Source organism: Capricornis sumatraensis, chromosome 3, assembly GCF_032405125.1.
Source record: "Capricornis sumatraensis isolate serow.1 chromosome 3, serow.2, whole genome shotgun sequence".
In the NCBI taxonomy this organism is placed as follows: domain Eukaryota; kingdom Metazoa; phylum Chordata; class Mammalia; order Artiodactyla; family Bovidae; genus Capricornis; species Capricornis sumatraensis.
The window spans coordinates 4,124,473-4,150,778 of NC_091071.1; the positions used below are offsets into that span (position 1 = coordinate 4,124,473).

At 46.0% G+C, this 26,306-nt stretch overlaps 2 protein-coding genes across 3 annotated transcripts; one reads left to right on the forward strand and one right to left on the reverse strand.

Annotated features, from left to right (window-relative positions):
• The first annotated feature begins 856 nt into the window (after window positions 1-856).
• On the forward strand, window positions 857-26,290 carry EIF2AK1 (eukaryotic translation initiation factor 2 alpha kinase 1). Of its 2 annotated transcripts, none has more exons than XM_068968057.1 (15): window positions 857-974; window positions 7,511-7,669; window positions 8,342-8,475; window positions 9,161-9,198; window positions 9,874-9,973; window positions 10,535-10,615; window positions 11,257-11,356; window positions 11,888-11,948; window positions 12,273-12,603; window positions 13,795-13,906; window positions 16,059-16,159; window positions 21,859-21,973; window positions 22,211-22,293; window positions 22,748-22,981; window positions 25,365-26,290. In XM_068968057.1, the coding sequence occupies exons 1-15, from the start codon at window positions 857-859 to the stop codon at window positions 25,494-25,496; spliced, it is 1,899 nt and encodes a 632-aa protein (XP_068824158.1). In that variant the 3' UTR covers window positions 25,497-26,290. The 2 variants fall into 2 exon arrangements, with proteins under 2 accessions (XP_068824158.1, XP_068824159.1); XM_068968058.1 differs by having other exon boundaries at window positions 11,891-11,948.
• ANKRD61 (ankyrin repeat domain 61) lies at window positions 17,219-20,746 on the reverse strand. Its single transcript, XM_068966964.1, is given in 3 exon segments — window positions 17,219-18,164; window positions 19,627-19,724; window positions 20,516-20,746. Coding segments are annotated over 3 exon segments (1,275 nt in total).
• Window positions 26,291-26,306: the final 16 nt, after the last annotated feature.

Genomic DNA, 26,306 nt, shown 5'->3' on the forward strand with positions numbered 1-26,306 from the left:
GACCGCCAGGAAACTCCCTGATTGACTTTTTATTCCAGCTATGCTATCTGATCTGCGGTCTAAGAATTAACCTCCAACAGCATTGCGTCGGCGACCAAGTCATCAGAGGCATCGGAGAGCAAAGAGGATTTTTGCAGCCAGTGGCTTCAAACTACCGTTGATCCGGTGTGGCCACGGGATCACTTCGAAAAGGCTGTCTAGGTTTGAAATCATCTCAGTTGAAAGTTGTCTCAAAACCAGCGGAAGTTTTATGAGACTGATTCACTCTGGAATCTAGCTGGCATTTCCCGTTTTGTGGTGACCTAACGGTTCGCCCAAACAGGTTCAGTTCTCGTTGAGACGAATCCTGTAGATGCTTTTGATTTTTCTAAAATAGATAAATAAATAACAACAACAAATGACAAAGTCACCGAAGTGTCCGCAAAAAGGAAACATTTGGATCAGGGTCCCTGCAGACGCCGGATTCTTAGACTAGCGCCGGAGTCCTGGCGGGAGATGTGAGAGCTGGGTGTTCAGGTCCCGAGGGCAGTGGAGCCGGACCGCGGGGAGGGCAGGCCCGGGTCAACTCTGGCGTAGCAGGGGGCGGATCTCGCCACCGCCGCACCGGCGAGAGGACCAGCCCACCGGGCGCCAAGGATGCGCCGGCGCGGGATCAGCCCATCCTTCTCTCCACGAAATGGGGGGGCATGGCCCCGATACGGGGCGTGGCCTCCGACGGCGTCGCTCGGGGCGGGGGCGAGACAGGTCTTCCGCCTTCCGCGGGGCTACTTCCGGATCCGGTGGCGACCGCTGGACGGGCAGAGTGCGGCGGCGCCAAGCTGGCTGGCTGACTCGCGTCTCTCGCGCGCGCCCGGCGATGCTGGGGGGCGTCTCTGGGGCCGCGGAGCGCGAGGCGGAGGGCAACGCGGCGGGGGCTGTGCCCGCGCCGCCCGCCATCGACTTCCCCGCCGAGGGCTCGGACCCCAAGTATGATGGTGAGGAACACGGAATGCGGCGGCCTTCCCCGCCCCCGTCCGCCTTCATCCTCGGGGCCGCAGGTGGCTGCGAGGTTCGGGCCAGGACCTGGACAAGTTCGGCTGGATCCGGGCCGGAACGGGGCCCAGCGGTGCAGTGTCGAGGGCGGGCGGGCCGTCTGGATTAGGAGAGCTCGTATTGAAACAATTGTCTACAGCCCCCTGGATCGTTTCCCTTTCTGCTCCGCGGTTTTCCTCTGTCTCGGGGCTACCGACGTGCCAGGCTGTTTTCCCTCTGGCTGTTTTCCAGCTCCTGAGGCCCGGGGCTCAGATGATGCGCTTGAGCGTTGCAAACTAGTCGACTGCAACTTGGCAGACGCTATGCGCTGAGCAGTTTGGGTTGAGTTTTCATGGTAGCTTCTCTTTGTCTTTTGCTTTACTTTCGCGTAGCTGAAGAGTTCTCATAGTGAAACAGTAAGGACATCATCCTCTTCTGTTAAGGAAGAAACCCAAGTTTTCTTGAAGCTTTTGGTTACTAGGAGATAGGGCGTAAGTTCGTCAGGTGGTTCATAAAGCGAGGGGTGCTTATAACATTGAGTCTAACCAGTTCAAAATATCTCATGGATTAATGAAAGTGCAGTAGGCTCTTCAGTGGTAACCAGTTGTTTGGGCAGGTTTTTTTTTTCTTCTTCTTTTTTCTTGAACATCAGGGTGATACCAGGAACTTTTCCAGAATTGCAGTTGGTGTCAGAAGGGAGGGTGGTTTGGTGTGGACTGTTTACCTTGTAACATTTGTAATTGCCTGAGCCCTTGCAGACATCAACATAAGGATTTGTAGTGATCATGACAGCGGTATAATTTTCCGGGAGTTGGTGATGGACAGGGAGGCGTGGCGTGCTGCGATTCATGGGGTCACAGAGTTGGACACGACTGAGCGACTGAACTGAACTGAAGATTAAATAGGGGCCCAAATGGAGCGTATGATAGGTAGTATTTGTTAGCTTTACTTAGTATTGGATAACTATAAAAATAGTTTAAAAATACTTTAAAAGTTTCATTTCCTCAGTAAATATATTGATGGTGATAGTATAGGTATCGCTATTCTGTAATCCAGTAGCAAAAAATATCCCAAGTGCTCAGAATGTTTTTTTTTAGTGGATGAACTCATTGAAGAAAATTGAAATATAGTTAATTTACAGTGTTGTGTTAATTTCAAATGTATAGCAAAGTACCTCAGCAATATACACACACACACACACACACACACACATATGTATATATATTCTTTTCCATTATAGGTTGTTACAAGATACTGAGTATAATTTTCCATGCTGTAAAGTAGGTCCTTGTTTATATATAGTAGGGTTTATGGCCATTTAAAAAATAAAATTGTGCCATAAATGAATGAATCATTGATTCAGGAAGGTTTTTACTTTGTGGTAGTTCAGAGTGATTATAGAGAATATACGTTAAGTTGAAGCCTGAAACAAATATTAACATGTTGCAGGGGATTTAAAGGTGGAAGCTGAGTTGAAAAGGTCTTAATTTATTCCATAAATTCTTCAATTTACAATTCTTGATAAAGAGAAACAAAAGGAGACTGTGATAGTGATTTAGGTAGGCTCTTAGCATAGGACGGTTGTAAGATAACTATTTTTTAAAGGAAAAACTGATTTTTTCCCACATGTATCATATTCTTGTAGCTGGTAATATGTAGTGTTATGTCAAAGTCCCTGCTGTAAACAGGCAAGTCTGTTCTGTAACACTGTGATAAGGTTTTCTGCACACTGAAGATTTTTCTTGAAGGGAGTGATCTTCGATAAGCTTCTAAAAATTTCCTTCTCTTTTGGTTACTCATGATACTGCTGTGTTTACATATTGCCTTTTCTTTCACAGAGAGAAAAAGAGAAGCCCAGAATGCCCAGACATACACTGTCTTTTTAATATGAAAGGTTAGATCTGTGAGAAATCCTAGTTTAATTTCTTGATGTGAAAACAGAATAGGTAGATGACTTCTCAGCAGGTGTCTGTGTTGATGTGAGGAGGTCACTGTGCCCAACAGTGGTAGTGTTAGAAAAGTCACAGTCTGGATGTAACCGGCGCCTGTGTCCTTCAGCAGCTCGAGTAGGGATTCTGCTCAAACCAGCATCATCAGTCTTTGATCAAAGTTCTTGCATGTCTTTTTTCCTGCCCCTGTGCAAAAGTTCCCATTAGAAGGAGGCCCGACAGTAAACCTGTTGTCAGGCTCATTAATTTTTCTTCTCTGATCAGACACAGGCATTTCCAAATTTTTACCTCTGATTAATCCTTCAGATTCTTTAATTTGGATCATACTTCCCTCAGGAGGTTGAATCAGATGATTCCCTTCCTATTTGTCTTACTCCCCTCTTACTTGGCAGAATTCTAGAACTCTAATTCACACTGGGCCTGGATGTTGTTTCTTCCTCTTTTATGGGAGAGCTCGACCTCACCTTTCCTCTCAGCCCGTTACCTCTTCCTTTTCTCTGGACCATAACTGTGAAGTGAGAGACTCTCAGCCTCCACCGTCATTTCCCGTCCGTTTTACTCCTTCCTGTGTTTGGGTGTCTGTCCATCATCTTTTTAAAGTTCTCACTTTCTTACTAGGTTCAGTTGACTCTGCCGAGCAACCGTTTTTTATTTTTTGTTTTTTATTAAAAAGTAGAATTTTCTTATCATAGAGGATAGGGATAAGGGTATATACAAGCAGAAAACACTCCTTAAAAAAAAAAATCTCACCACTGTTGGCAATTCAGTACTTAAAAAAATTTTTTTTTCACATTATAGAATATATTGAAAAGGTAGAGAAGTCTGAAGAAGAAACTAAAAAAGCCATGATCTCATCCCCCAGAGGTTACTGTTTGTAAATGGAAATTACAAGCAGTATGTTTTAGTTTAGCTAGGGACAACTTTTGGGTGAATTTTGCATTTAAAATATTTGTCAAAGAAAGGTATTCCGAATAGATTAAACGTTTCTATCAGAGTATGATAGAAACATTGTCTGAATAGGATAAAAATTTAGAGAAAGCATCAGAAAATTTAAAGGCATAAAGGAAGGAGAGGGGAAGGTCCCGTTTACTCATGTCTCTGAGGAGACCTCACTGCTAAAAATTTGGTGTTTTTATTTGTAGTATTTCCTGAGAGGTGCTGTATACCAGGTGGATGCCTAGACGCTAGTGGTCAAACAGGCAGACTATAAAACTGCTGCTCACTGTAATTTCACTCTTGGGAGCTTCTGTCGTTGTGTCATTGAAAATACAGGGGGCAGAGACTTTTGTCTATTCTTAGCTATAAAATAAATATATTTTAAAATCGTGATCATAATAGTTTGATAAGCAGGTTACTTTTTAAGTGTGAACTTATATTAGCATTTTCTTGTGATAAATTAGCCTTTAAGAACATTATTTTAAGATGATCACATTCTGTACTATCATTTATTTAATCTTTGCTGTGTTGTTAGAAAACAGGATTATCTTTTTTTTTTAACCATTAGAAATAATACAGGGTTTGACCTCTATTTGATATCTATATTCATAAATCTTTGTTAATACATGTTTATCTCTTTGGAATAGATCCATGGAAGTAGGGTTTGTTTGGTCAAAGAAAACATTTTTTTAAAAAGTTTTGATATGTTTTATTAAAATGGTGACCAGAAAGGTTGTGTTGGTTTCTATGAAACTGCCTTGCCTCACCTTTGTTTGCGTTACTAATTTATGTCCTGCTGCTTTTTGTTTTTTAAAAATTTTAATTTTATTAGCGTATAGTTGATGTACCAGGTTGTTTTAGTTTCAGGTGTACCACAGAGGGATTCAGTTATACATGTGCAGATATTCATTCTTTTTCAGATTCTTGAGTTCCCTGTGCTGTACCAGAGGTCCTTGTTGCTTGGCCTACTTCTTTGACTTGCTACATTATTATTTATGATTATCTTTCTGTATAGGGTCATTTATTGATACAACAGCTACATAGTATTCTATGTATGCTGCTGCTGTCCTTTCTGACTCTACGTGACCCCATAGACGGCAGCCCACCAGGCTCCCCCGTCCCTGGGATTCTCCAGGCAAGAACACTGGAGTGGGTTGCCATCTCATTCTCCAATGCATGAAAGTGAAAAGTGAAAGGGAAGTCGCTCAGTCGTGTCCGACTTTTCATGACCCCATGGACCGCAGCCCACCGGGCTCCTCCGCCCATGGGATTTTCCAGGCAAGAGTACTGGATATAACTTAACAAATTTTCAGTATTTTAAGGTGTTGCCCTGATCACCTTGGACATACATATTTGCTGTGTTTTCTTTATTTCCTTGGTTTATCTTTCCAAACGTAGAATTGTTGGGTTAAGGTTTGCACGTTTGAAATTCTACAGTGTATTGCCAAAGGTTGTAGACACTTACCCTTTGGGTTTGAAAGTGTCTAGTTTTCTGTGCTTTTAACCATACCAAGGATTCCAGACTTAATTACCAATCTGGGGTTGCCAAGGGGAAGGGTTTGTGGGAGGAATGAAGTGGTAGGTTGGGGTTAGCAGATAAGCTTTTATATATGGAATGAATAAACAAGGTCCTTCTGTATCACACAAAACAACTGTATTCAATATCCTATAATAAACCATAATGGAAAAGGATGTTAAAAAATATATATGTATATATGTATAACTAAATCATTTTGCTGTATAGCAGTAATTAACCCAACATTGTAAATCAACTATACTTCAATAAAAATAAATTTTTAAAAAGTTGCCAATCTGGTGGCACTGTTTCCAAACTCTGGTACTGTGGTTATTTTACTGTGTATGTGTTACACATAATCTAAGGTCCTCCGTTTCATAATATATATGTATTACTTACTAGCTATATTAAGCCTGTTTGAATTTTAACTGTGCTTCATTTTCTTACTAGCCTGTAAGAGCTCTGTATAAATATTGTCACCTTTTCTTTCTTGACACATACAGTACAGATTACTGTACCTGATTTTGTGATTCATGTTTTAACTTGAAGATGCCTTTATATAGAGACATTTTTACATGGCACATTTTCCATTCTTTTTCTTTCTCATACTCAGATAATAATTATTCATTTAAAATGAATAGCACATCGCCATTCATGCAGGTCTTTTTTGAGCCCACCTACAGGTCAGAGAGGTAGTTGGTGAATGAACTGTCAATTTGAAAAACATTGGCTCTTCCAGGACCTTCAGTGGTTTATAGAGAAGCTCAGAGCAGAGTGTTTGGGACGGGGACGATTTTGTTAATAGAAGGTGTAGAGTACAATGGGCCCCGTTCTGCAGAGTATTTCCAGCCGATTGGGTCAGCAGCTTTTGAGGTTTGAAGTGCCTCATCTTTCCTCCAACAGCTCCTTTTACCAGGTTTCACTCGCATTAACCTCTCCTTCCCATTCCTAGTATTTGAATCCTGGCTAGTCCATTTCTTTCTTACTATCTCTGGGACTTGTTCTTTCCTCCAAGTTTCTTCACTTAATTCCTCTGCTAGGCTCATCCTGACTTGGTGTTGGTGGTTTCGTGCCTCCTTCCAGGCTCCCCGTCACATGTCCAGAACAGTTTCCTCACTCTTTTCCTGCATTGTGTTTTTGGCCTATTAAATGATGTATATAATAAACGGTGCATGAGAACTTATGACCTTCTGCTTTAAGTGCCAACTCAGCTGCCGGCTTGATCTTGTTTAGTAGAATGAGGATAGGCTTGGGAGTCTGTCTGAGATGCCTGCTCACTTGTTCCTCAACCTCTCAATGAGGTCAGCGTCTGCATCTGTAAAATGGGAATGGTCACATAGGGTTTCATGAGGACTAAATGAGATCATGCAAATAAAACACCTGGTCCAAACGTATGTAGCACACACTCAGCATAAAGGTTCCATCCTTCCTCCCTTTCCTTTTCTCCACGGCCAGACTTCTGGTACCTCTGGCCGGAAGGAAGCCTGTTCCTGCTTGTCTGCTTGCTGAAATATTTATTTTCCATTTATTCATTTCTGCCTTTGCACACATCATTAACCAAAACGTCCTCCTTGCCTGCAGTGGCATCTTTCTGCTAGTGCTTCCAGACTTGCAGATTTCAACTCAAAGCTCAATTCCAGACACACTGTCTTGATTAACTCCAGTCACCTAAACTAATGTTTTGCTCTTTATTTCCTTAAATTTAAGTAGAGTCTTTTACTAATTAGCATATGCTTTTTTTTTCATTGTGAGACATGCTTGTTGTTGTTCAGTTGGTAAGTTGTGTCTGACTCTGTGTGACCCCATGGACTGCATCATGCCAGGCTTCACTGTCTTCTGGAGTTTGTTCAAACTCGTGTCCATTGAGTCCATGATGCCATCCAACCATCTCATCCTCTGTCCCCCCCTTCTCCTGCCCTCAATATTTCCCAACTTCAGGATCTTTTCCAATGAGTTGGCATTGGGTGGTCTTTCCATCAGGTGGGCAAAATATTGGAGCTTCAGTATCAGTCCTTGCAATGAATATTCAGAGTTGATTTCCATTAAGATTGGCGGGTTTACCATTTCTTAAATTTTTTTTTCCCGTTTTCACTTGCAGAATCTGATGTTCCCGCAGAACTCCAGGTGCTGAAAGGACCCCTGCAGCAGCCCACCTTCCCTTTTGCAGTTGCCAACCAACTGTTGCTGGTTTCGCTGCTGGAGCACCTGAGCCATGTCCATGAGCCAAACCCACTTCGTTCCAGACAGGTGTTTAAATGTCAGTAAGAATGAATTAACTTTGCTAAGTAAAACTTGTACAAATTCTATGTTGTTTAATGCCATCAGTTTGAGAAGGCAGCCTGTGTCTAAAAATTTGAAATAAACCTTAATAATACATCTTGTAAATTTATTTTGTATTTTCCTTTGGGTAATTCCTTATGAATGTCATCACTGTGAACACCTAAAAAGATTAATCACCATAAAATTGTGTGTATCAATAAATAAAAGGTAGGTCTTTTTGATTTATAACGTGATAATTCATGGAGTTTTCGAAGATCTGTTATGGTTTAGTTGGTGAACAGATACATGAAAATCCCAGGTACTGATTCTGAATCTGTTCTCTACCAAAACCCTGAAACAGTTGTGATCAGTTGTCTTGACCCTCCAGCTGGGTGTCTTACAGTTCACGCCTGGCACTGTTTCCCTGAAGTTAGAGTCAGCTCCCGCAATTGAAGGGCTTAGTCCCCAAGACTGCCCTCATTTCAGATGCCAGTTGCAAGCAGGAGGTCCCTGGGTGCTTGGGTTACCCATGCTTGTGGCTGACTTGGTTCCAAATTGGGGGTTCCCGTTGCCCCTCAGGTTTGAGAATTTGCTGTGGCAGCTCACAGTGCCCAGGGAGACATTTTATCACCAGGCTTTCTAATGATTATTTTCCCCGCTCTCCTTACAGTGCTTTGTCAGACCTTTATCAAAATGGGGCTGCTGTCGTCCTTCACCTGCAGCGATGAGTTCAGCTCGTTGCGGCTACATCACAACAGAGCCATTACGCATTTGATGAGGTCAGCTAAGGAGAGAGTTCGCCAGGTAAGCACTGAGAAATAAATGTACTCGATGTGTGACAAAAAAACATCCTGATTTTAAGAGAACTCTATTTTAAAGCATTATGAGAACCTGATAATGTGGTTTTTTTTTTTAATATAACAGGTTTAATATTAACTTTGTTTATTCAACAGATATTTATCGAATGGCTGTTGTGTGTTAGGCTATCTTGTAGGAGTTGGGGTTCAAGTAGTGCACAAAATAAAAGTACCTGCCCTCAGGGAGCTTATGTTCCTTGAGGAGGAGGCAGTGAACAATAGAAAAAGAAAAATACATGGGGTGTTAGTTGGTGGTGTTAAGAAGAAACATCAAGGAGTAGAGGGCTTAGAAAATGTTGGGAGGTGCTGTGTGAACTCTGCATAGCGTGTCAGAGTGGGCCTTGCTGAGAGGAGAGGCAGGAGCTGCAGCTGAGCACTGAGCCATGCAGAGGGGTCTCAGCCTGGCCTTTGGGTGGCAAGAATATAGCTTTTCCATGAGTGCTCTTTCAGGGAGAAACATCTTTAATTGCAAACTCTTAGGTGATATTGAAAAAGCCATTGGATGGGTGGGTATATTTTTTTAAATGTTAATATGAGCATTTGGGAGTAGTCATATAACATTGAATTTGGGTAGATTCCTTATTCCATGAAATTTTCAAAATGTTTTTTAAAAAATAATTTTTTGATTTTAGGGTCCTTGTGAGGATAATTCTCACATCCAGAAGATCAGGTATGTGTTGAATAGTTTTATGACTATGTAAGAAGTAAACTGATTCAAAAAGAAATCAGTATGGAGAAGTAATCCTGAATTAATCAGAAATTAGTATGGGGATTAAAAATAATGTAGTTAGGGTAGTTCATGAAAGTTAAAAGCTTTGTAAGATTTCTCATTCTCTTGACCGCCCCCCCCAATTCCTTAGGGATTCTATAAGCCCCGCCCTTAATTCAGAGCACTGACATCCAGTCCCTGTCAGGGGAACACCACTGGATTTCAACTTCATGGAGGAAATGCTAGTTTAAAACCTGTAACTGTTGTGAACCATTAAGAAATTTAAGTAAATTTGTCACTAAATTCAACTAGTCAGCTGCTGCCTGTTAGTCATCTTTAGAATTCCTGTTTTAAAACAATAATAATTTCTAATTGGAATACTAGTTGCTGGTAAAATACTTAAAATTAGGTTAAAGTTGTCTCTGCTCTCTCTGCTATGCTATTGATTTGCTCATTAGCAGAGGCTTTCTTCATAGAGAATGGAGAGTTTCATTTTAGCGCATGCTTTCCAAACCATTCCAGCTTAGTGATAAACGAGGGTTCCCAGGGCAGTAATACAGTGAGCATGACCTATCTTGGAATGTCGTGGTTCTCTCATGTTTTGGTATTGACTGATTGGTTATGTTTAACTTTCAGAGCAAGGGAAGTAGCCTTTGAAGCACAGACTTCACGTTACTTAAACGAATTTGAAGAGCTAGCCGTCTTAGGAAAAGGTGGATACGGAAGAGTATACAAGGTGGTTTTCTACATATTCGTTCTGACTTCTACTCTAAACAACGTATTGTATTTGAAGATGTTTTCATTGCCATTTAAAGTGCTCAAAGGAAATTTCCAGAAATCGTATATTTTCTTTTATTAAGATTTGTCATTTGTTAGGGACGTGGGCAGGTTTTAAGTTTTTCCTAACCACGTTGGTGATTTAGAGGGAGTCTGGAAACCTTCTGAGTTTTGTTCTATGGTTAATTTTTATTTAAAAATGTATTACTTGAAACAGTTATTTATGCTGCTGTGTTTTTCACAGAGCTTTTTTGTGAACATCCCCATTCTTCAAACATAGAGCTTCTAGGAGCTGGACTCAGTCCAGCTCTCAGAACCACGACATTCTCAGTACTTGAAAAACCTGGCTGACTACGGCTGACTTCCCTAAAGTTAGTTAAGAGGACTCAAAATTACTTTGTAGTGTAATTTTATCTCTTTGTCTAGTTTGGATTATCTAAGGTCAAATTGAAAAGAACTGTCTTTATTCAGTTGGAATTTAATGGTATAGTTTACTTTGTCTTCTCATCTACTTTTTTAGGTCAGGAATAAATTAGATGGTCAGTACTATGCAATTAAAAAAATCCTGATTAAGGGTGCAACTAAAACAGATTGCATGAAGGTATGATTTTAAACATTTACTTATTTTGAATAATTGAGTATTTACATCCTTTTGAAAGAGTTTGTGTGTGTGTGTGTATTTGGCAAATAGTAGGTGGTATGGATTAACAATTTACTAAGATTGTGTTACAGTAAAATAAACATCAAGGCTTAATTTTTTTATAGGCACTTCAGATTGACCACATTTCTGGGTCATTGCTGGGGAAGTTAATTTTTTAAGTAAACTGTTTATATATAATATGTAACGGGCTTCTTAGGAAAAACACAGATGCTCAATTCATGTCCAGCTCCTCCCTGACATGCTGGGTGGTCCTGAGCAAATGACCTAGTCCTCTAAGCCACTTCTGTCTCTTGCCCTTGAAACAGCGGTGACAAATATGGTTTATTTACCTTGGAGGGATGGACTTAACTTGAAGGAATGAAATGAGAGAATGATTATGTATGAACCATGAGAAGTGTAAAGTACCATATGCATGTAAGGTTTTTAGTTGCTAAGCAACTGCATTTTTCTCCCACAGAAGTATCCCCATCATTTTAAGATAGTTTAGATTCCTCGTACAGAGGGAACAAGTCATATTTGACACCAGACACATGTAACAGATTTGTCAGTAGAAGTCAGCTCTGAGTATATTTCTTCTCCAGGTCCTGCGGGAAGTTAAGGTGCTGGCCGGTCTTCAGCATCCTAATATTGTTGGCTATCACACGGCCTGGATAGAACATGTTCACGTGGCCCACAGGCAAGGTGAGCGGCTTTAGGAGACACAGTTGAAGGGCTGGTGAATTTTGGCCTACGGGCCACATCTGGCCTGCCTCTCTTGCGCATCCCACAAGCTGATATACATTTTTTTAAAGAGTTAAAAGGAATCAAAGGAAGCATATTTTGTAAAGATTATGTGAAATTCAAATTTCATTGCCAATAAGTAAAGTGTGTAGAAGCCAGGCTCACAGGAGTGCGTCCTCCGCCGCCGTTTTGGCACTACAGAGCAGAGTGGCATAGTGGCAGCTGAGCCCCCGGGGCCCACAGAGCTTTAAATGCTTACTGTTGGGTCCTGCCCACTGAGTTCACTGAGCCCTTGTATAGGTGAACAGCTCTGTTTATCTTTCCTAAAATCCACCAGTCATTTGACTAAGCTCGCTGTATTTGCATTTTGCCAGAAGGTCATGACATTTTTTATCGTGTATTCTCATTTGGTATTAGTTATATATCTTAGCACTGCCTTCGACTATAAATTAGAAAACTGAGCAGCTTTGAAGACTCTTCTTTTCTCTTCAGCAGATAGACTTTCTCTTCAGTTGCCGTCCCTGGAAGTGATCTCCGACCAGAAAGACCCCAGGTACGTGGGCTGCTGTGTCCTTTCACGAAGTAGATGTTAACTTCCTGTCACCTCCTTGGGTTGCCTTTTGCAACCAAGGAGCTCAGGCGTGTTTTAGACTTCCTTCTTGCTTAGTTTCATTACAAAATGTTAAACTGTTTTCTTTTTCCTCTCAAGTGTTTCCTGTCAGTACTTTTAAGTAATTACTACTGCTAGACAGAGTGGCTGTCTTTTTTGTTAGTTTACCAGTAAGATACACTTGCAGCCTGGAAGGAACAGTTGAGGTGGTACTCTTGACCTTTTTTTACGTTGATTTTTATCTTTACTTCTTTTTTCTCCCTGCAGCGCTCAGTATGATGTTAAAAGTGACGAAAGTAACAGCTCATCCATTATTTTTGCCGAATTCACCTCAGAAAAAGAACAGTCCTTACGAAAACCTGGTGTTGAAGACAATCAGAATAACGAATTGGTGAACTACAGCTCCAATGTAGTCTCCAGAGATGCTGGTGACTTCGAATCATCACTTGAGCTCCCCGAAAGTGACGTGGCTGATGGGTCTTCCAGACCCATTGTTGGGCATCGGCTGCCGCTTCAGCATAACTCTGACCCAGAGGAGAACTTCGCATCCACTGAGGAGTCTTCTGAAGAAAACCTCAACTTGTTGGGGCAGACAGAGGTCGGTGCCTCTCCCAGGACCTGCCGATCTGCCGTTTCCCGGTGGTGATGGCGTGGAGCCCTGTGGCTGGATCCGGGCGCCCCCTTCCCAGGCTGGCTCCCTCCCCGGCTTCTCCTCCCCGTCTCTCCCGTAGCCCTCCTGACCTCGTGGTCTGTCTCTTTTCTCGTGTCCCTCCTAACCTGTGGCCCTTGTGTTTGGTCTCCCCTTTTTCCCTCAGTTAACGCTCACCCTTTCCTGACCTCCTTCCCTGGGCCCTTTCCTTCTCTAGACATTTCATATGTACACCTCGGGATAGAAATTATCTCTCACGCTCTGTTTCTGTGGTATGTTAGCTTCATACTGTCAAAATGTATTTATGGAGAAAGATTTTCTGTCTTTTGGAACCTGACTTTAGAAGACCATCCTAGTGGGGTCACCTGGTCATCTTTCAGGGTCTTATTACACTAATTAGGATTCCACTGATAATGCTGGTGAAGCTCCCACATGCTCGAGTAACATGAGCAGGGTCTACACATAATCTGTCATGTTGGGATCATAAAACTTTAGACACCATCCTATATTCACATAGAATTAATTCTGGCTGTCCAGGAACACGAGGCTCTGTGCATGTATTCTCGATGCACAAAATTTTGAGTAGGTCCCCCTGAATTTTACAGGAGTTGAGTGTGAGAGACTTTTCATCAGAAATCCTTTCATTGCTCTGTAATACATTTGAAAATCTTCCTGAATGGGCTGCAGTGAGCTTAATTGTTGCTTACTTTTTTCTTAGACAAATGGTTAATTTCTGTTCCGTAAGTGTGTGTACACTCTGGGGTATCCATAGAGTGGTGGAATGCCATACAGTCAGTCCAATACTCTATCTTAGCTTTAAAAACTGTATCTTGAGAGCCGACTAAACAGTTTTGGGCCCATGGCCTCTGTTACATTTGAGAGCTTCTTCCATTTGCCACCTGCCTAAGCCCAGCTGGGCCTGCCCTCCGCCCACTCAGTGATGCCACCCCGTCTCCAGTGTTGCTCTATTCCCCCCATCTCCTTCACTAGCCTCTAGGCTTCTTGGGTAGGCCTGTCTGTCCGAGCGCCTCTGCCCGCAGCCCATAGCCCACTGCTTGGCCTAGAGCAGGCGGGGGGCCTTTGTCCTCTCGAGACCGCTGTGAGTGAACCTGCGATGAGAGCCTGCTCGTGTCCCCCCAGGTGCAGTACCGCCTGATGCTGCACATCCAGATGCAGCTGTGCGAGCTCTCGCTGTGGGACTGGATCGCGGAGCGAGACGGCCGGGCCCGGCAGAGTGTGGACGAGGCCGCCTGTGAGTACCGAGGGCGTGTCCCAGGGCCTGGCCGGGAGTGGCAGGCAGGTCGTCTTCTGCCTCTGGATGCTTGAGATTGGGGGGAAAAGGAAAATCACAGTTTTAAAAACAAGTAGGTTGCTTGGAAGTTACTCAGACGATAAAGAATCTGCCTGCAATGTGGGAGACCCGGGTTCGATCCCTGGGTCAGGAGGATCCCCTGGAGAAGGAAATGGCAACCCACTCCAGTTTTCTCGCCTGGAGGATTCCATTGACAGATTAGCCTGGCGGGCTACAGTCCACGGGGTCGCAAAGAGTTGGACACAATTGAGCGAGTAATATTCACTGTCATAGATACATAGTTTGCTAATATTTAAGAGTAATATGGTAGCTCAGATGGTAAAGAATCTGCTCACGGTGCGGGAGACCTGGGTTTGATCCCTTAGTTGGGTAGATCCCCTGGAGAAGGGCATGGCAAACCACTTCAGTATTCTTGCCTGAACAGTCCCCATTGGCAGAGGAGCCTGGTGGGCTATAGTCCATGGGGTCACAAAGAGTCGGACACTACTGAGCAACTGAGCACCCAGCACAGGAGAAATATGCTAGAATTTAGGTTAGGGATTTTAGATAGAAAAGGTCTTTAAAATGTTTTTAAGGGGAAAAATTTAAATATTTTATTTTAGCTTTTTAGCCTGAAAATGTGACACTTTTACAAAAAGAGACCGTGAAAGAAACCCTTACAGAAGGGTATGTAGTCAGGAGTTCGTCTCCCTCAGGATCCAGAGTACCCCCACCCCTCCCCGCCCCACAGTTCTAGCATATCCTCTAGAAATAACTCTGTTAGGTTAACGTTTGTAAAATATTACCACACTGGTTCTCAACTTAGGCTGCACATTGAAATTACCTGGGGAACTTTTCAAAAACATGTCGATAAAAAAGAATAACTCTACAGTGGGAGAAACCTGGCAGACACCCACTAAGCTAGTGGTCAAGGTCAACATCAACAGTGATAACTCATGCTGCTAGTATGTGCACTTGAGAAGAGCTGATGAGAGGGGCAGAGTATCTCTGTGGTCTTCCTCCCCAGAGCCCATAACCCCAGTCTAATCACGAGATAAACACAGACACATCCCAGCTGAAGGATGTTCTACCAAACACCTGACCAGTCCTTCTCAAAACTGTCAAGGTCATCATAAACAGGAAAAGTCTGAGACCAGAGGACCCTCAAGAGGCATGACAAGTAAATGTAATGTGGTGTCCTGGATGAAGTCCTGGAACAGAAAAAGGACATTAGGTAAAAACTAGGGAAGTCTGAATAACCCATGGACTCTTAGCAGGATCGGTGCATTAATTGCGACAAATGTACCAGACTGATGTAGGTGTTGACGACAGGGAGCCTGGGTGTGGGGTAAGTGGGCACTGCCTCAGTTTGTCTGTCAATCTAAGACTGTTTTTTCTAAAAAATGAAATCCCTTTTTAAAAAGGATGTTGTCTGGGCCCACAGCAATAACTTTTATATAATTGGTCTTGGTTAGGGCTTGGCCTTTGGTCTGTTTTGTGAAGGTTCTCTTGTTGGTTCTGACGTGTGTCCAAAGTTGAGATTCACTGTATCATAATAGATTATCAAAATAGGGAATGCGAACAACTTGATTTTAGGCCAAGACTCAACTAAGTATAATTAGTCATTTGCTATTCACTCCTAATGACACTGGGCCCCTCTGTTTGGACTAAAACACAGGTTAGTTGGCCTACTCAGAATCTTAAGGCTGGCTTCCAGCGGAGAGGAGGAGATGTAACGTCTCTCCAGTAGCTCCTCAGTGTCCCTGTCTCCCATGAACCTAGAGCGTTCCAGACGTTGCTCAGCGCAGTCACGGGCGGTGGCGCCTGGGGTATCTAGGGCCCCCAGGAGCTGTATGTGTCCTCGTCCTTCTCGTGTACATTGTAGTGCTGTGGGCTCGCCTTTGTGGGAGGAGCGTGGTTCATCCCAGCCCTGTGAGCAGTTGGTTTCACAGCTTCTGCTTGGGAAATGAGTCCTTAGGGAAGTGCTGAAAATCTGAATGTTGTATCAGTGTCACATGTTAATGTATTTGTAACTGCATTCATTACATTTTGATATTAATTAATGAGTGAAAAACTATTAGAAAAGTGAAACTTTTTTTTTTTTAACTTCAAGGTCCTTATGTTATGGCCAGTGTTGCAACAAAGATTTTTCAGGAATTGGTGGAAGGTGTATTTTACATACATAACATGGGGATTGTGCACAGAGATCTGAAGGTAAGCGGGGGAGATTCAGCCACTGACAGCTGCTTACTGGGATGCCTTGGGTATTGGTTCATTAAATTAAATGAGGTTGTGTACCTTTGTTCATTTACCTTGGGGGTTATCCTTACGTGTATGTTACATAAGTCATCATTCCATAGGTCTGGAACATGAAAACTTGAAGGGAAATTTAAAAGGAATAATCTTTGGGTATTCAAAAATTCTAGCTCATTTCAGGTGTTAATACCGAGGGTGCTCTGAGTACTAATGTAACTCATTTTGCTAAAGATATTTCATGCCGACAAAAATGCTCATTTTTTTCCTGCCTTGGAGGTAAAATCTGTTTCTATAATTATTCCTCTTAAAGGAACTTTAACATGGGAATTTTTTTTTTCTGCTGTTTTAAAAAACTGCAGTAACTATTCCAATTTTTGATAAAATACTGTCAAGAGAGAAAATGAAATTCACTGGTGGTACAATGGTTAGGACTCCATGCTTTCACTGCCAAGGGCAAAGGTTCAGTTCCTGGTTAGGGAACTAAAATCTCACAAGCTACTTGGCGCGGCCAAAAAAAGAGAAAAATATATATTTACTGCTTTGGTGTCCTTAGTTGCTCAGTCATGTCTGACTCTTTTGCAACTCCTTGGACTAAATATAGCCCACCAGGCTCTCCTCTGTCCGTGGGGTTCCAGGCAGGAATACTGGAGTGGGTAGCCGTGTCCTCTACCAGGGGATCTTCCCGACCCAGGGATTGAACCCCTGTCTCCTATGTTTCCTGCATTGCAGGCAGATTCTTTACCTGTTGAGCCATTGGAGAAGCCCTCCTTTTTTGGCAGAGAGTTTTAAATTAATTTACTTACCTTTTGGGGGCAAAAGTTAAATCCTGGAAAATGCTCTTAAAAGACTGTTTAGGAAGGAACAGTTACTGTGCAGATCACTTTATTTTTTGAAAAGGTTTAAGAACCAGTAGTTTGTACATTTGTATAAGGTGACGGTGTAGGTATTTGGGCGCACGTCTAGCCAGAAAGGGCAGGGAGTCACTGGAGCCCTGTGGCCCTGTGCAGCCTGGAGGGCTTATTTCAGGAGCTGAGCTAAGTCGTGATGGCCATAGACAGAGCTCCACATCTCCCCTGGGAGAAGTCGCCTCAAGAGCTGCTTGTGCTTCTCCCCGTAAATATTTCTGACGTTTCTTTTACAGATGTCTTCTAAGGATAAGGGCTTCTGAGATAGCTTTAGGAGGGTTTCCCTTAGGAGGTGGAATTCCGGGAGCAGGATCCCTGCAGGTAGGTTTCCTTGGTTGTCGGTCAGCCTCAGAGGGTAAGAGCGGAAGAGCAGCCTGGCGAGAAGGGCCGTGTCTTGTATGTTGGAGCCACGCTGGAGGTACATGTGTATTGGAGACTCCCCGTTTCTTGTTAAGATGTTCACGTTGGCTTCAAATTCGAGCAGGAGGTTGATGATCACCTCCCTGCCTCCGAAACACGCCTCGTGGATGGCAGCCTGACCGTCGTGGTCCCGGGCGTTGACCTGGGCCCCGTGGACCAGGAGCAGGCGAATGCAGCCGAGGCCTGCCGCCAGCAGCCGGCCGGCCTTGCTCGACGCGGTGCACACCGCCAGCTTCAGGGCCGTGTTGCCCGTGGAGGAGATGGCGCAGTTGACGTTGGCCCCCCAGGCAATCAGAGTTTCCATCATCTCCTTGTTGAGTATGTCGGCAGCCATGTGCAGGGGCGTCATGCTGGACCCATTCTGGGCGTTGACCTGGGCCCCGTTCTGCACCAGGATGGGCAGGACCAAGTGGGTCCCGTAGATGGTGGCCAGGTGCAGCGGGCAGTGCCTGTGGCCGCTGTCCACCCGCGCGTTCACCTAGGCCCCGTGCGCGCACAGGATGCGGAGGCACAGGATGGCGTTGCTCTGGATGTCCGCCAGCATCATTTGGATCTTGTTCCTCGGCTTCGTCCACGTGGTCGAGGTGATGGGCCAGTTCAGCAGCATCAGGTGCAGGGTGGTGAAGCCTTGTGTGTCCCTGGAATAGGCATTCAGGGCAGGTTACACTCAGCTCACAGTGGGGATGGCGAGCTATGGCTTACGAGGGAAACGATTACGATAGTCCCCCGTGATTACCCGGAAGATGGGCCTGACACTCTGCATTGCTCTTTACTTTCTTGGGGTATTGCAGCATTCTGAGGGGACAGGGTGGAATGCCTCACAGCACAGAGGGGCCCGGCTTCCTGTCATAGCTTGTGTCAGCTGCAAGTCCTGCTAGATTCGTGGCCTCCTCCAGGCTGCATCTCAGTTACCTCTGTGTCCCAGCCCCTCCCCAGGGGAGTGTGCAGTTAGCGGCCATTCAGTAAAACCGCCCGGACTCCTGCATGATCCAGGGGTTCCCCCTGAAGTGAGCCGTGAAGGGCCAGGGCGCCTGCTGACTCCGTCCCTGGTGGCCCCGCGCCTGCTCCTCTAACCTGGCATTTTCACCCACGTGCGGATGGCGGGGGCTACCTCTCAAGTTCACTCTCAGAACCTGCTCCACCCCAGGCCAAGCAAAGGTTTGACAAATCAGCCCTCGTCTCCGTTACTGAAATCTCTCACAATTGCCTTCAGAACTCTGTGATTTTGGCAGGGAAAGGGGAAGGTCTCTTAGGAACATCTGACTGCTCCCCTGGAATTGGATAACTTTGAGTTCGCCTGTGTGGTTTTAACGTAAGCCCTGCGACAGGGAAGTGGAGAAATAGCAGCATCCCCACCTGGCAGAGCTTCCAGTCGAATGTGGAAGGATTAAGCCGACAGAGCTACTAAACAGGCTGGTGGGCAGAGTTCTCCAGAGGTCTGCGCCCCACCCAAGGCGAGGAAGGTGTACCGAGGAGTCCTGGTGGAGCGGGGTGGGGCGGGGCGGGAGCTGCCGCTCCAGTCCTGGGAGGCCTGTGAGCGGGTCTGCAGACCCCGGTGGGGCTCATGGGGGAGGGGGAGGGCACGATGGGTTGGGGGCCTTTCCGGAGCACGGTCAGGATTTGGGGCTTTACTTTTGTTTATACCGTGTACTTCTTCCATTCATTCAGATGGTATTTATAGGACACTTAGGAAGTATCAGCCTTGGTTTAGGTGGTGAAGATATATTGGGAAGCAGGATAAACTTCTTTCCAAGAAAATCTCTGCCTATTTCTATTTTCTTGTCTCTCCTATCTAACTTAGGTCATTAAACTCCCTGAGGGCTGTGACCAGGGACTTCATTTTGCACAAACCATTGCTGAGCACTTAACACTCACGCTGCATTAAGAGGGCTGACTGACTTGTGTTCTCAAATTATTTCCAGTTTTTCAGAGGATCTCTAGTCAGTAAAGAAACTGGTTTGTTCAAAACGTGGTAGGTAACCTGTAGTCCATCCCTGGTGGAATGGACGAGTCCAGACAGGACCGGGAAGAGGACACTGAAATCTTACGTGTCCTCATTTATTCATATTTTCAAAACGGTGGCCTGTCGCGGTAACTTACCATACTTCCGGGTCAGCCCCACGCTCCAGCAGACAGAGCAGACTCTGCGCCTTGCAGTATTTGGCTGCCAGGTGGATGGGGAGGAAGGACAGCGTCTCCTTGGGGGGAGAAGTACGTTACAAGTAGCCCAGTGTAGTTGGAAATAACAGTTGTGTTAATCCCCCTCAAAGGGATTAATTATGTCTAGAATCTCTTTAATTCAGTATTTTTCTGCTATCTGCACTGAAAGTATCCTTTTCTTTTGCTTGTTTTAAATGACCCCACGCTAGTCAATTCTGTATTATAAAAAATCTGTATTTTACATTAATGCAGATTTACCAGGGGAGCAGATAAAATTTACTTAAAGCTTTGAAAGTCGTTTCTTGTGATGAGCTCATTGTGTAGAATTAATGGTAATTGCTGTCAAGTCCCTTCGAATTTAAATGAACCCAGAGGGTCATTGCCAAGTAGGTTCTGTGTAGTTTACAGCTTTGCCAAAGTCATTGGTATCATTAGTAAATTCTGCATTTTCAGGGTTTCCAAGTTAATGCCACTTATGTTGTCGATGATTAGCAGAGCTGTTTACCGAAGTTCTTAAAAAAGATGTATGTAGTGGCCTTACAGCATGACTGCAAGATTAAGGCAGAGGGTGACTTAAAAAAAATTGTAGAGGCACTACTCATTGTATAAAAATTCAGACAATGAAAAAAGTATGTGTAAGAAAGGGAGCAGTGATTCCAGCACACAGATGTAGCCTTGGCACATTTGAGAGGATGACATGAAGGCTCTCCCAGCCGGGCGAGCCCCGCCTCTGCTCACACTCGGCAGGACACGGCTCGCGGCTCGGGGCACACTGCCTGGCCCGGGGCATGCTGAGGGCGCTGAGTGAGCGGGCAGGGGAGGCGAGTACCTGGCTGAGGAACTGCCTGGAGTTGGCCAGGCTATAGCCCGTGGAGCTGGCCGGGACGGTCATGGGCTGGTTTACGGGGTGGCTCCTCAGCAGGGCCCGGAGCGCGGCGCAGTCCTGTCGCATGATGGCCTTGCAGAGCTGGACGTGCAGCGTGGCCGCTGTGCCGCCCTCCAGGGCCCTGGGCCCATCGGCTGCCCGCCCCTCGTTGCCTCTCTCGGTTATGTTTCCCATGAGCACAGCTTCCGGTGGGGAGCCTAGGGATTCAGGGAAGGCGCAGTACGGAATCGGTCAGTCCCACTCTCTGGGGATCTTCCAGCTCAGTTCTAGAACTGACCTAGAACTGCTGAGAACCGTATCCGTGAACACGACGCATTTTACCTCAGAGTCCAGCTTTTTCACCCGTTCCTGTGTCTGTTGAGTCAATAGAAGCGCTGTTTCCGGGACTTTCTGCTCAGTCATAGAAACTTACTCAGAGTGTCATCTTGTGCATAAGATTGTTCTTTTATGTTTTCTCTTCCCATTCAGCCACTGTTAAAACTGATGAAGCTAAAATAGGGGAATTCACACATTCAAATAAAACTTTTTTGTCCAGGCCATGAGGCCTGTGGGATCTTTGTTTCCCAGTCAGGGATTGAACCTACGTCCCTTTCGTTGGAAGCTCGGAGTCCTAACCACTGAACCATCAGGGAAGCCTCCAAACAAATGACTATGTTGAAATTAAGAAAACCTGACTTTTAACCTGAGCATTTTTTAGTTTTCAGTGGAATTCCTCCCGCCTCCAGCAGAGGGGTATTTTCGCACTGGTCTAGGGGTAGCTCCAAGGGAAACGTGTTGGGCCTGCAGTGGTTGCTTCGACAAAGCAAAATGTATACGTTCAGAGTGTGGCCTGGTCGTTCCCAGCCCTGGCTGACACAGAGGAGACATCTAGGAGCTTTAAAAAACAAAGACCAGTTTTCTTTATTTTTTTTCATTAAGAAAAGAAAAATCAACAGCTTTGACTTGTTGAAAGGATAGTAGTTTTTTAAAAGCTTCAGTGATTCTGAGGTCTCAGCAGGGCTAAGGTGCGCTTGTGTACAAGCATGCTCTGTGTTAGAAGCTGGGGACTTGAAACCAATGTCAGTGCCCGTGTCCACCCCCTGGAATTCTGTTAGTCCAGGGAGTGGCTTGGACACTGAGATTTGTTTCCGGTTCCGCGGTGAAGTGCGGCCGAGTTTGAGAGCCACTGTTCTCATTGCTGATTCATGAAGGGCTGCTGACTCCTGAGTTGAGAAGTCTCAACATCTACTCATTTTCACTGTTTGTTTTAGAATACCAGGGAATTGATGTATTGTGTTTGTTTACAGCCCAGAAATATTTTCCTTCATGGCCCTGATCAGCAAGTAAAAATAGGAGACTTTGGCCTGGCCTGTGCAGACATCATCCAGAAAAACACAGACTGGGGCAGTGCAAATGGGGAGAGTAAGTTTGTTTTGGTGATGGTTTTTGTTGGTTTGTTTTTACATTAAAAAGAGAGAGAGAGACACGGTTGGACACTGTCAGTATTTAAAGAGAATCATAAAGACTTAATAGCAAAGGTGTGATTTTTGAGCAGCAGCGCCGTTCCCTTGGGAGCTGCAGTGTCTGCTCAGGGTCAGGGGTCTTCACGTGGACGGTGCTAACCCTGCCAGGCTTCATCTTTGACTTTTCAAATCACAGGGGCTCCAACGCACACCTCCAGAGTGGGTACGTGTCTGTACGCTTCCCCCGAACAGCTGGAGGGATCCGAGTATGATGCCAAGGTAGGGCTGGTTCCCCTTTACCCAGTTTGTGGGTTTACCTGCAGTGGGAAGTAACAGGAAGTACAGTGAATGCGGGGGAAGCTCTGACGCCCACGTGATTCTGGAGATGGTGGAGCGAGGTAGGCAGATTCTCTCTCAGATCAAACGGCCATAGTGGGAAAGCCTCACTTTCTAGCTGCATCGTTGGGAAAGACCCTGATGCTGAGGAAGAGGGAGGGCAGGAGGGAAAGGGGGGGACAGGGTGCGATGGTTGGACGGCATCGTCGACTCAATGGACGTGAGTCTGAGCAAACTCCGGGAGACAGTGAAGGACGGGGAGCCTGGCGTGCTGCAGTTCACGGGGTCGCAAGGAGTTGGACATGACTTAGGGAGTCAACAACTGTTTTCAAATTCATGGGTGTCACAGATGTCACTGTGTATTCCACTACTCAATGACCGTCTCCCCTGTTTCCAGTCAGATATGTATAGCTTGGGCGTGATCCTGCTGGAGCTCTTTCAGCCATTTGGGACAGAAATGGAGCGAGCACACGTTTTAACAGGTTTGAGGACCGGACAAATCCCCGAGGCCCTCAGTAAAAGGTGTCCCGTCCAAGCCAAGTACATCCAGCACTTAACCAGAAAGAACTCAGCCCAGAGGCCATCCGCCATCCAGCTGCTGCAGAGTGAGCTCTTCCAAAATTCTGGAAATGTATGTATGACTTATTTAATACTGGGGAAAACAGGAGGTCCAACATGGAGCTTGTTGTTTTGTTTTTCCCATGGCAAAAACAAGTTTATTGACAGAAGAGAAAGCACCTCAAGGAAGAGGTGGGCCAAGCCAAGAGAGGCAGTGGCCAGACATGGTTTAAATTGTGAATCCCATTTCATGAAGAGCAGTTGAGCTTAGAATAAGGGTTACAGAAACGAAATATCTCAACCCATTCTCAGAGCTTCCAGTGGCGCACTTGTCAGGCAAGCCAGGTGACCGCTGCCAGCTGTCCACGCTGAAGGTGGTCACCTCGGGCTCCAGTTTTGAGCCTCATCCTGCTGTCAGGTTTTGGTTTTCCTTCCCAGCCGTGGTATGTGGCCTTTTATGAACTGTTATAAAGTGTGTAGTGGTAGAAGGGCTTCCCAGATGGCATAGTGGTAGAGAGTCCACCTGCAGTGCAGGAGACAGTGGTTCGATCCCTGGGTCGGGAAGATCTCCCGGAGGAACCCGTTTTAGCAGTCTTGCCTGGGGAACCCCATGGACAGAGGAGCCTGGTGGGCTGCAAAGAAACGGGCATGACTGAGCGCACAGCAGAAGGGCGCACGCACCGGGGGGTCCAGGACAGCAGGGACGCCCAGGGGAGCCGGCTCATCTGGCCAGGCCCTCCTTAACCAGCCTGAGAGCTCAGTGCTCGGGCGCGGGAGTCTGGCCTTCTCTCCCGTGAGCAGGCGCTGCCCCAAGGCAGCCCCTCCCCGCCCTCCTTCCCAACTTGGTGTTTTCACTCACGGGTATGAACAGAAACTTTCCAAGACTTAAAAAGTCTGGATTCAGAGAGAAACTCACAGGTTCTCTGGTGCTTTGCTACTCAGAGTGGGTCCTCCGGCCAGCAGCACCAGCCTCACCTGGGAGCTCATTAGAAACACGGGCTCCGGGGCTCTGCGCCCCCGACCTGCTTCGTAACAAGGTCTCCGAGGGCCTTCCCCCCAGCATGTGGGCAGCAGTGTGCGAACGTGCTGCTTCCGGGGAGCAGACTCCGCACCAGCGGGTAAAATCACCACCAACTTGATAGAATTCTCGGAGCCCCCTGGCTCCCCCACCAGCCTGTTAAAAACAAAAGCTGCGGGAGAAGGGGCTGCAGTGAGTGCTTCCACAGGCCCTCCAAGGGGTTCTGAGGCTCACGAGTTGGGGACCCACTGGCAGCTGGTTAGTTGGTTTGTCTCCTGTTTAAGGCTTATTCATTTTTGAGTCAAAGCAGGGAATTTTACTAGATGGAACAGTAAGCAGGCAGGTGCAGTGGCTTTCTCTGAGCCTCTGAGAGGAGCAGATGCGGTGGTTAGTGTGATCTCCTCGTGTGGAGGGGATTTTCTAACTCCCCGTGAGGATGGTGAGTGGAGACCATCGTTATTTAGTACTAATGGTAAGGATTTCTCCTGGTAGAACTGTTTTGCACACCTCCACACAGATACATCTGTTTATACCCATGGCCCTCACTTTGCACTCTGTAGTGCAGGGCTGTGAAAATGACCACACGGAGCTCACAGCATAATCACTGATGGGAAAAAGCCAACAGTTACTCCTTGACCTTTAAAAATGTTTGTCAAAATGTTTAAAACTCTCTCATTATCTAGTTAGAGATGTATACAGACATGAAAAATTATAAAACTACAATGGAGCATCAAAGTGTTCCAGTAGTTTGAGCAGTGCCCGCCTTCATCTCATCCCGTGATTAGGATACAGAGTGAGCACCTTTCCTCAGGTGACTTGTCACGCTGCTTGCCGTTTGCATCAGCTTCTGGCATTTTGTCTTGGGCACTTTCGATGCTGGGATCTGTCCCCAGGGGTTCTTTCCTGGGGACGTCTGCGTCCTCTTCCTGTTTGATAAGCCGCCTTCACTCGGCGCTGGATGGTGGCGTGATCTGCAGCCCCAGCATCAGCTGTCCTGTCTGGGATGCCGCGTGTTTGATTTTCACTTCCAGCACCGTCCCTTCTCATTGCTCGGCTGCACCTTCGTATCTGTTGGCCGATTCCCTCTTTCAAAACCGTCAGTGGGTTTATCAGTGGGAAACAGGAGGCAGTGTGGCTGCGCCACTGTGTGAACCGACTCACTTACTCGGCAACCAGCCACCAGGGCTCCCTAGAGAAGTGAGCACTGTCCCCGATCAGGAGATGCGTGGTGGGTCACATAGCGTGCTGTGGACTTGAAGTGCTCAGGCAGTCAGTCACTGTACCTGGGTAACTGACGCTCACCACATGGCTGGGTGATGCGTAGTAAGCCGTGGGAACCGGAATCCATGTGGGTCAGCACTGTGCAGAGGCAGCCTGTATGTTTCAAAGTAAAGGAAGAACCTGAGGCAGTGGAGCTTAAAATTTTCTCTCTTCACAGGTTAATCTCACCTTACAGATGAAGATAGTCGAGCAAGAGAAAGAAATTCAGGAACTAAGGAAGCAGCTAAGTCTCCTTTCTCAGGACAAAGGGGTAAAGGGTGACATGAGAGACGGGGGCGTGCCCGTCTAGCTGCAAGGGCTCTATGAACAGGAAAGCGGACTTAAAACTCTTCAACCGAAACAGTCAACTGGAGTGTGAATTTTCAACCTTTACTAGGGTGTAGCTGGTGTAACTTTTTTCTTTTTTGGTGTAACTCTTAACTGTATGTAGGAATCCTCTACAGGACTCATCAAAGTGAGGTTCTGACAGTGCCTTTTAAGGCTGGCATTTTGCACGTGAGACAACTGGAAACGAACCTGCTCTCATCTTTCCCTTCTGCCCCGTGCGCTCCTTCTCCTGGATTTCTTACCTTAATATCACCATCCCTCCAACCCGACCGTGAAATGCAGGCCGCTTCCTCAGCACTTCAGAGCGCAGCCGTGACCACATCCTCCTCTCGAATGTTCTGCCACAGGGACGCGGTGTGCTCTGAACCTCTCTGCCGGAGCCCAGGCCTTGCTGGGCTGTTGAGTCGACAGCTGCTGGCCCCCCGGCCCCCCAGCCCTCCCCACTACGAGACGTCAGCCAGTGGCATGGCGCACGTCACCCAGCCTGTTCCTGTTCTCTTCACCTTCACCCGGGCATCACCCCAAAACCCATACCCCCTCAAAGCTTTGCGCCTCTCTGCTCCCAAACCATCGACGGGCAGCTGCGCGCTCAGCAGCCCTGCCTTTGCCCTGCGTGGTTCCCATGGGCTTCCTCCTCAGACCCGCGTCCCCCAAACCTACATTCCTCAAGGCAGCAACGTGACATTCCTGTTTGTACCCCAGCGCATTGCCGGCAGCTGTCATGGTATATCGCACACAGTGTCCATGGATTTTAAATAAAATGAAAACCACA

Excerpts from the sequence above, each read along its gene's own strand:
- EIF2AK1 (XM_068968057.1), top strand. The coding sequence starts at position 857 with ATGCTGGGGGGCGTCTCTGGGGCCGCGGAGCGCGAGGCGGAGGGCAAC. Across the intron at positions 12,604-13,794 it reads ACTTGTTGGGGCAGACAGAG|GTGCAGTACCGCCTGATGCT; the intron begins GTCGGTGCCTCT and ends GTGTCCCCCCAG. Across the intron at positions 21,974-22,210 it reads GGGCAGTGCAAATGGGGAGA|GGGCTCCAACGCACACCTCC; the intron begins GTAAGTTTGTTT and ends TTCAAATCACAG.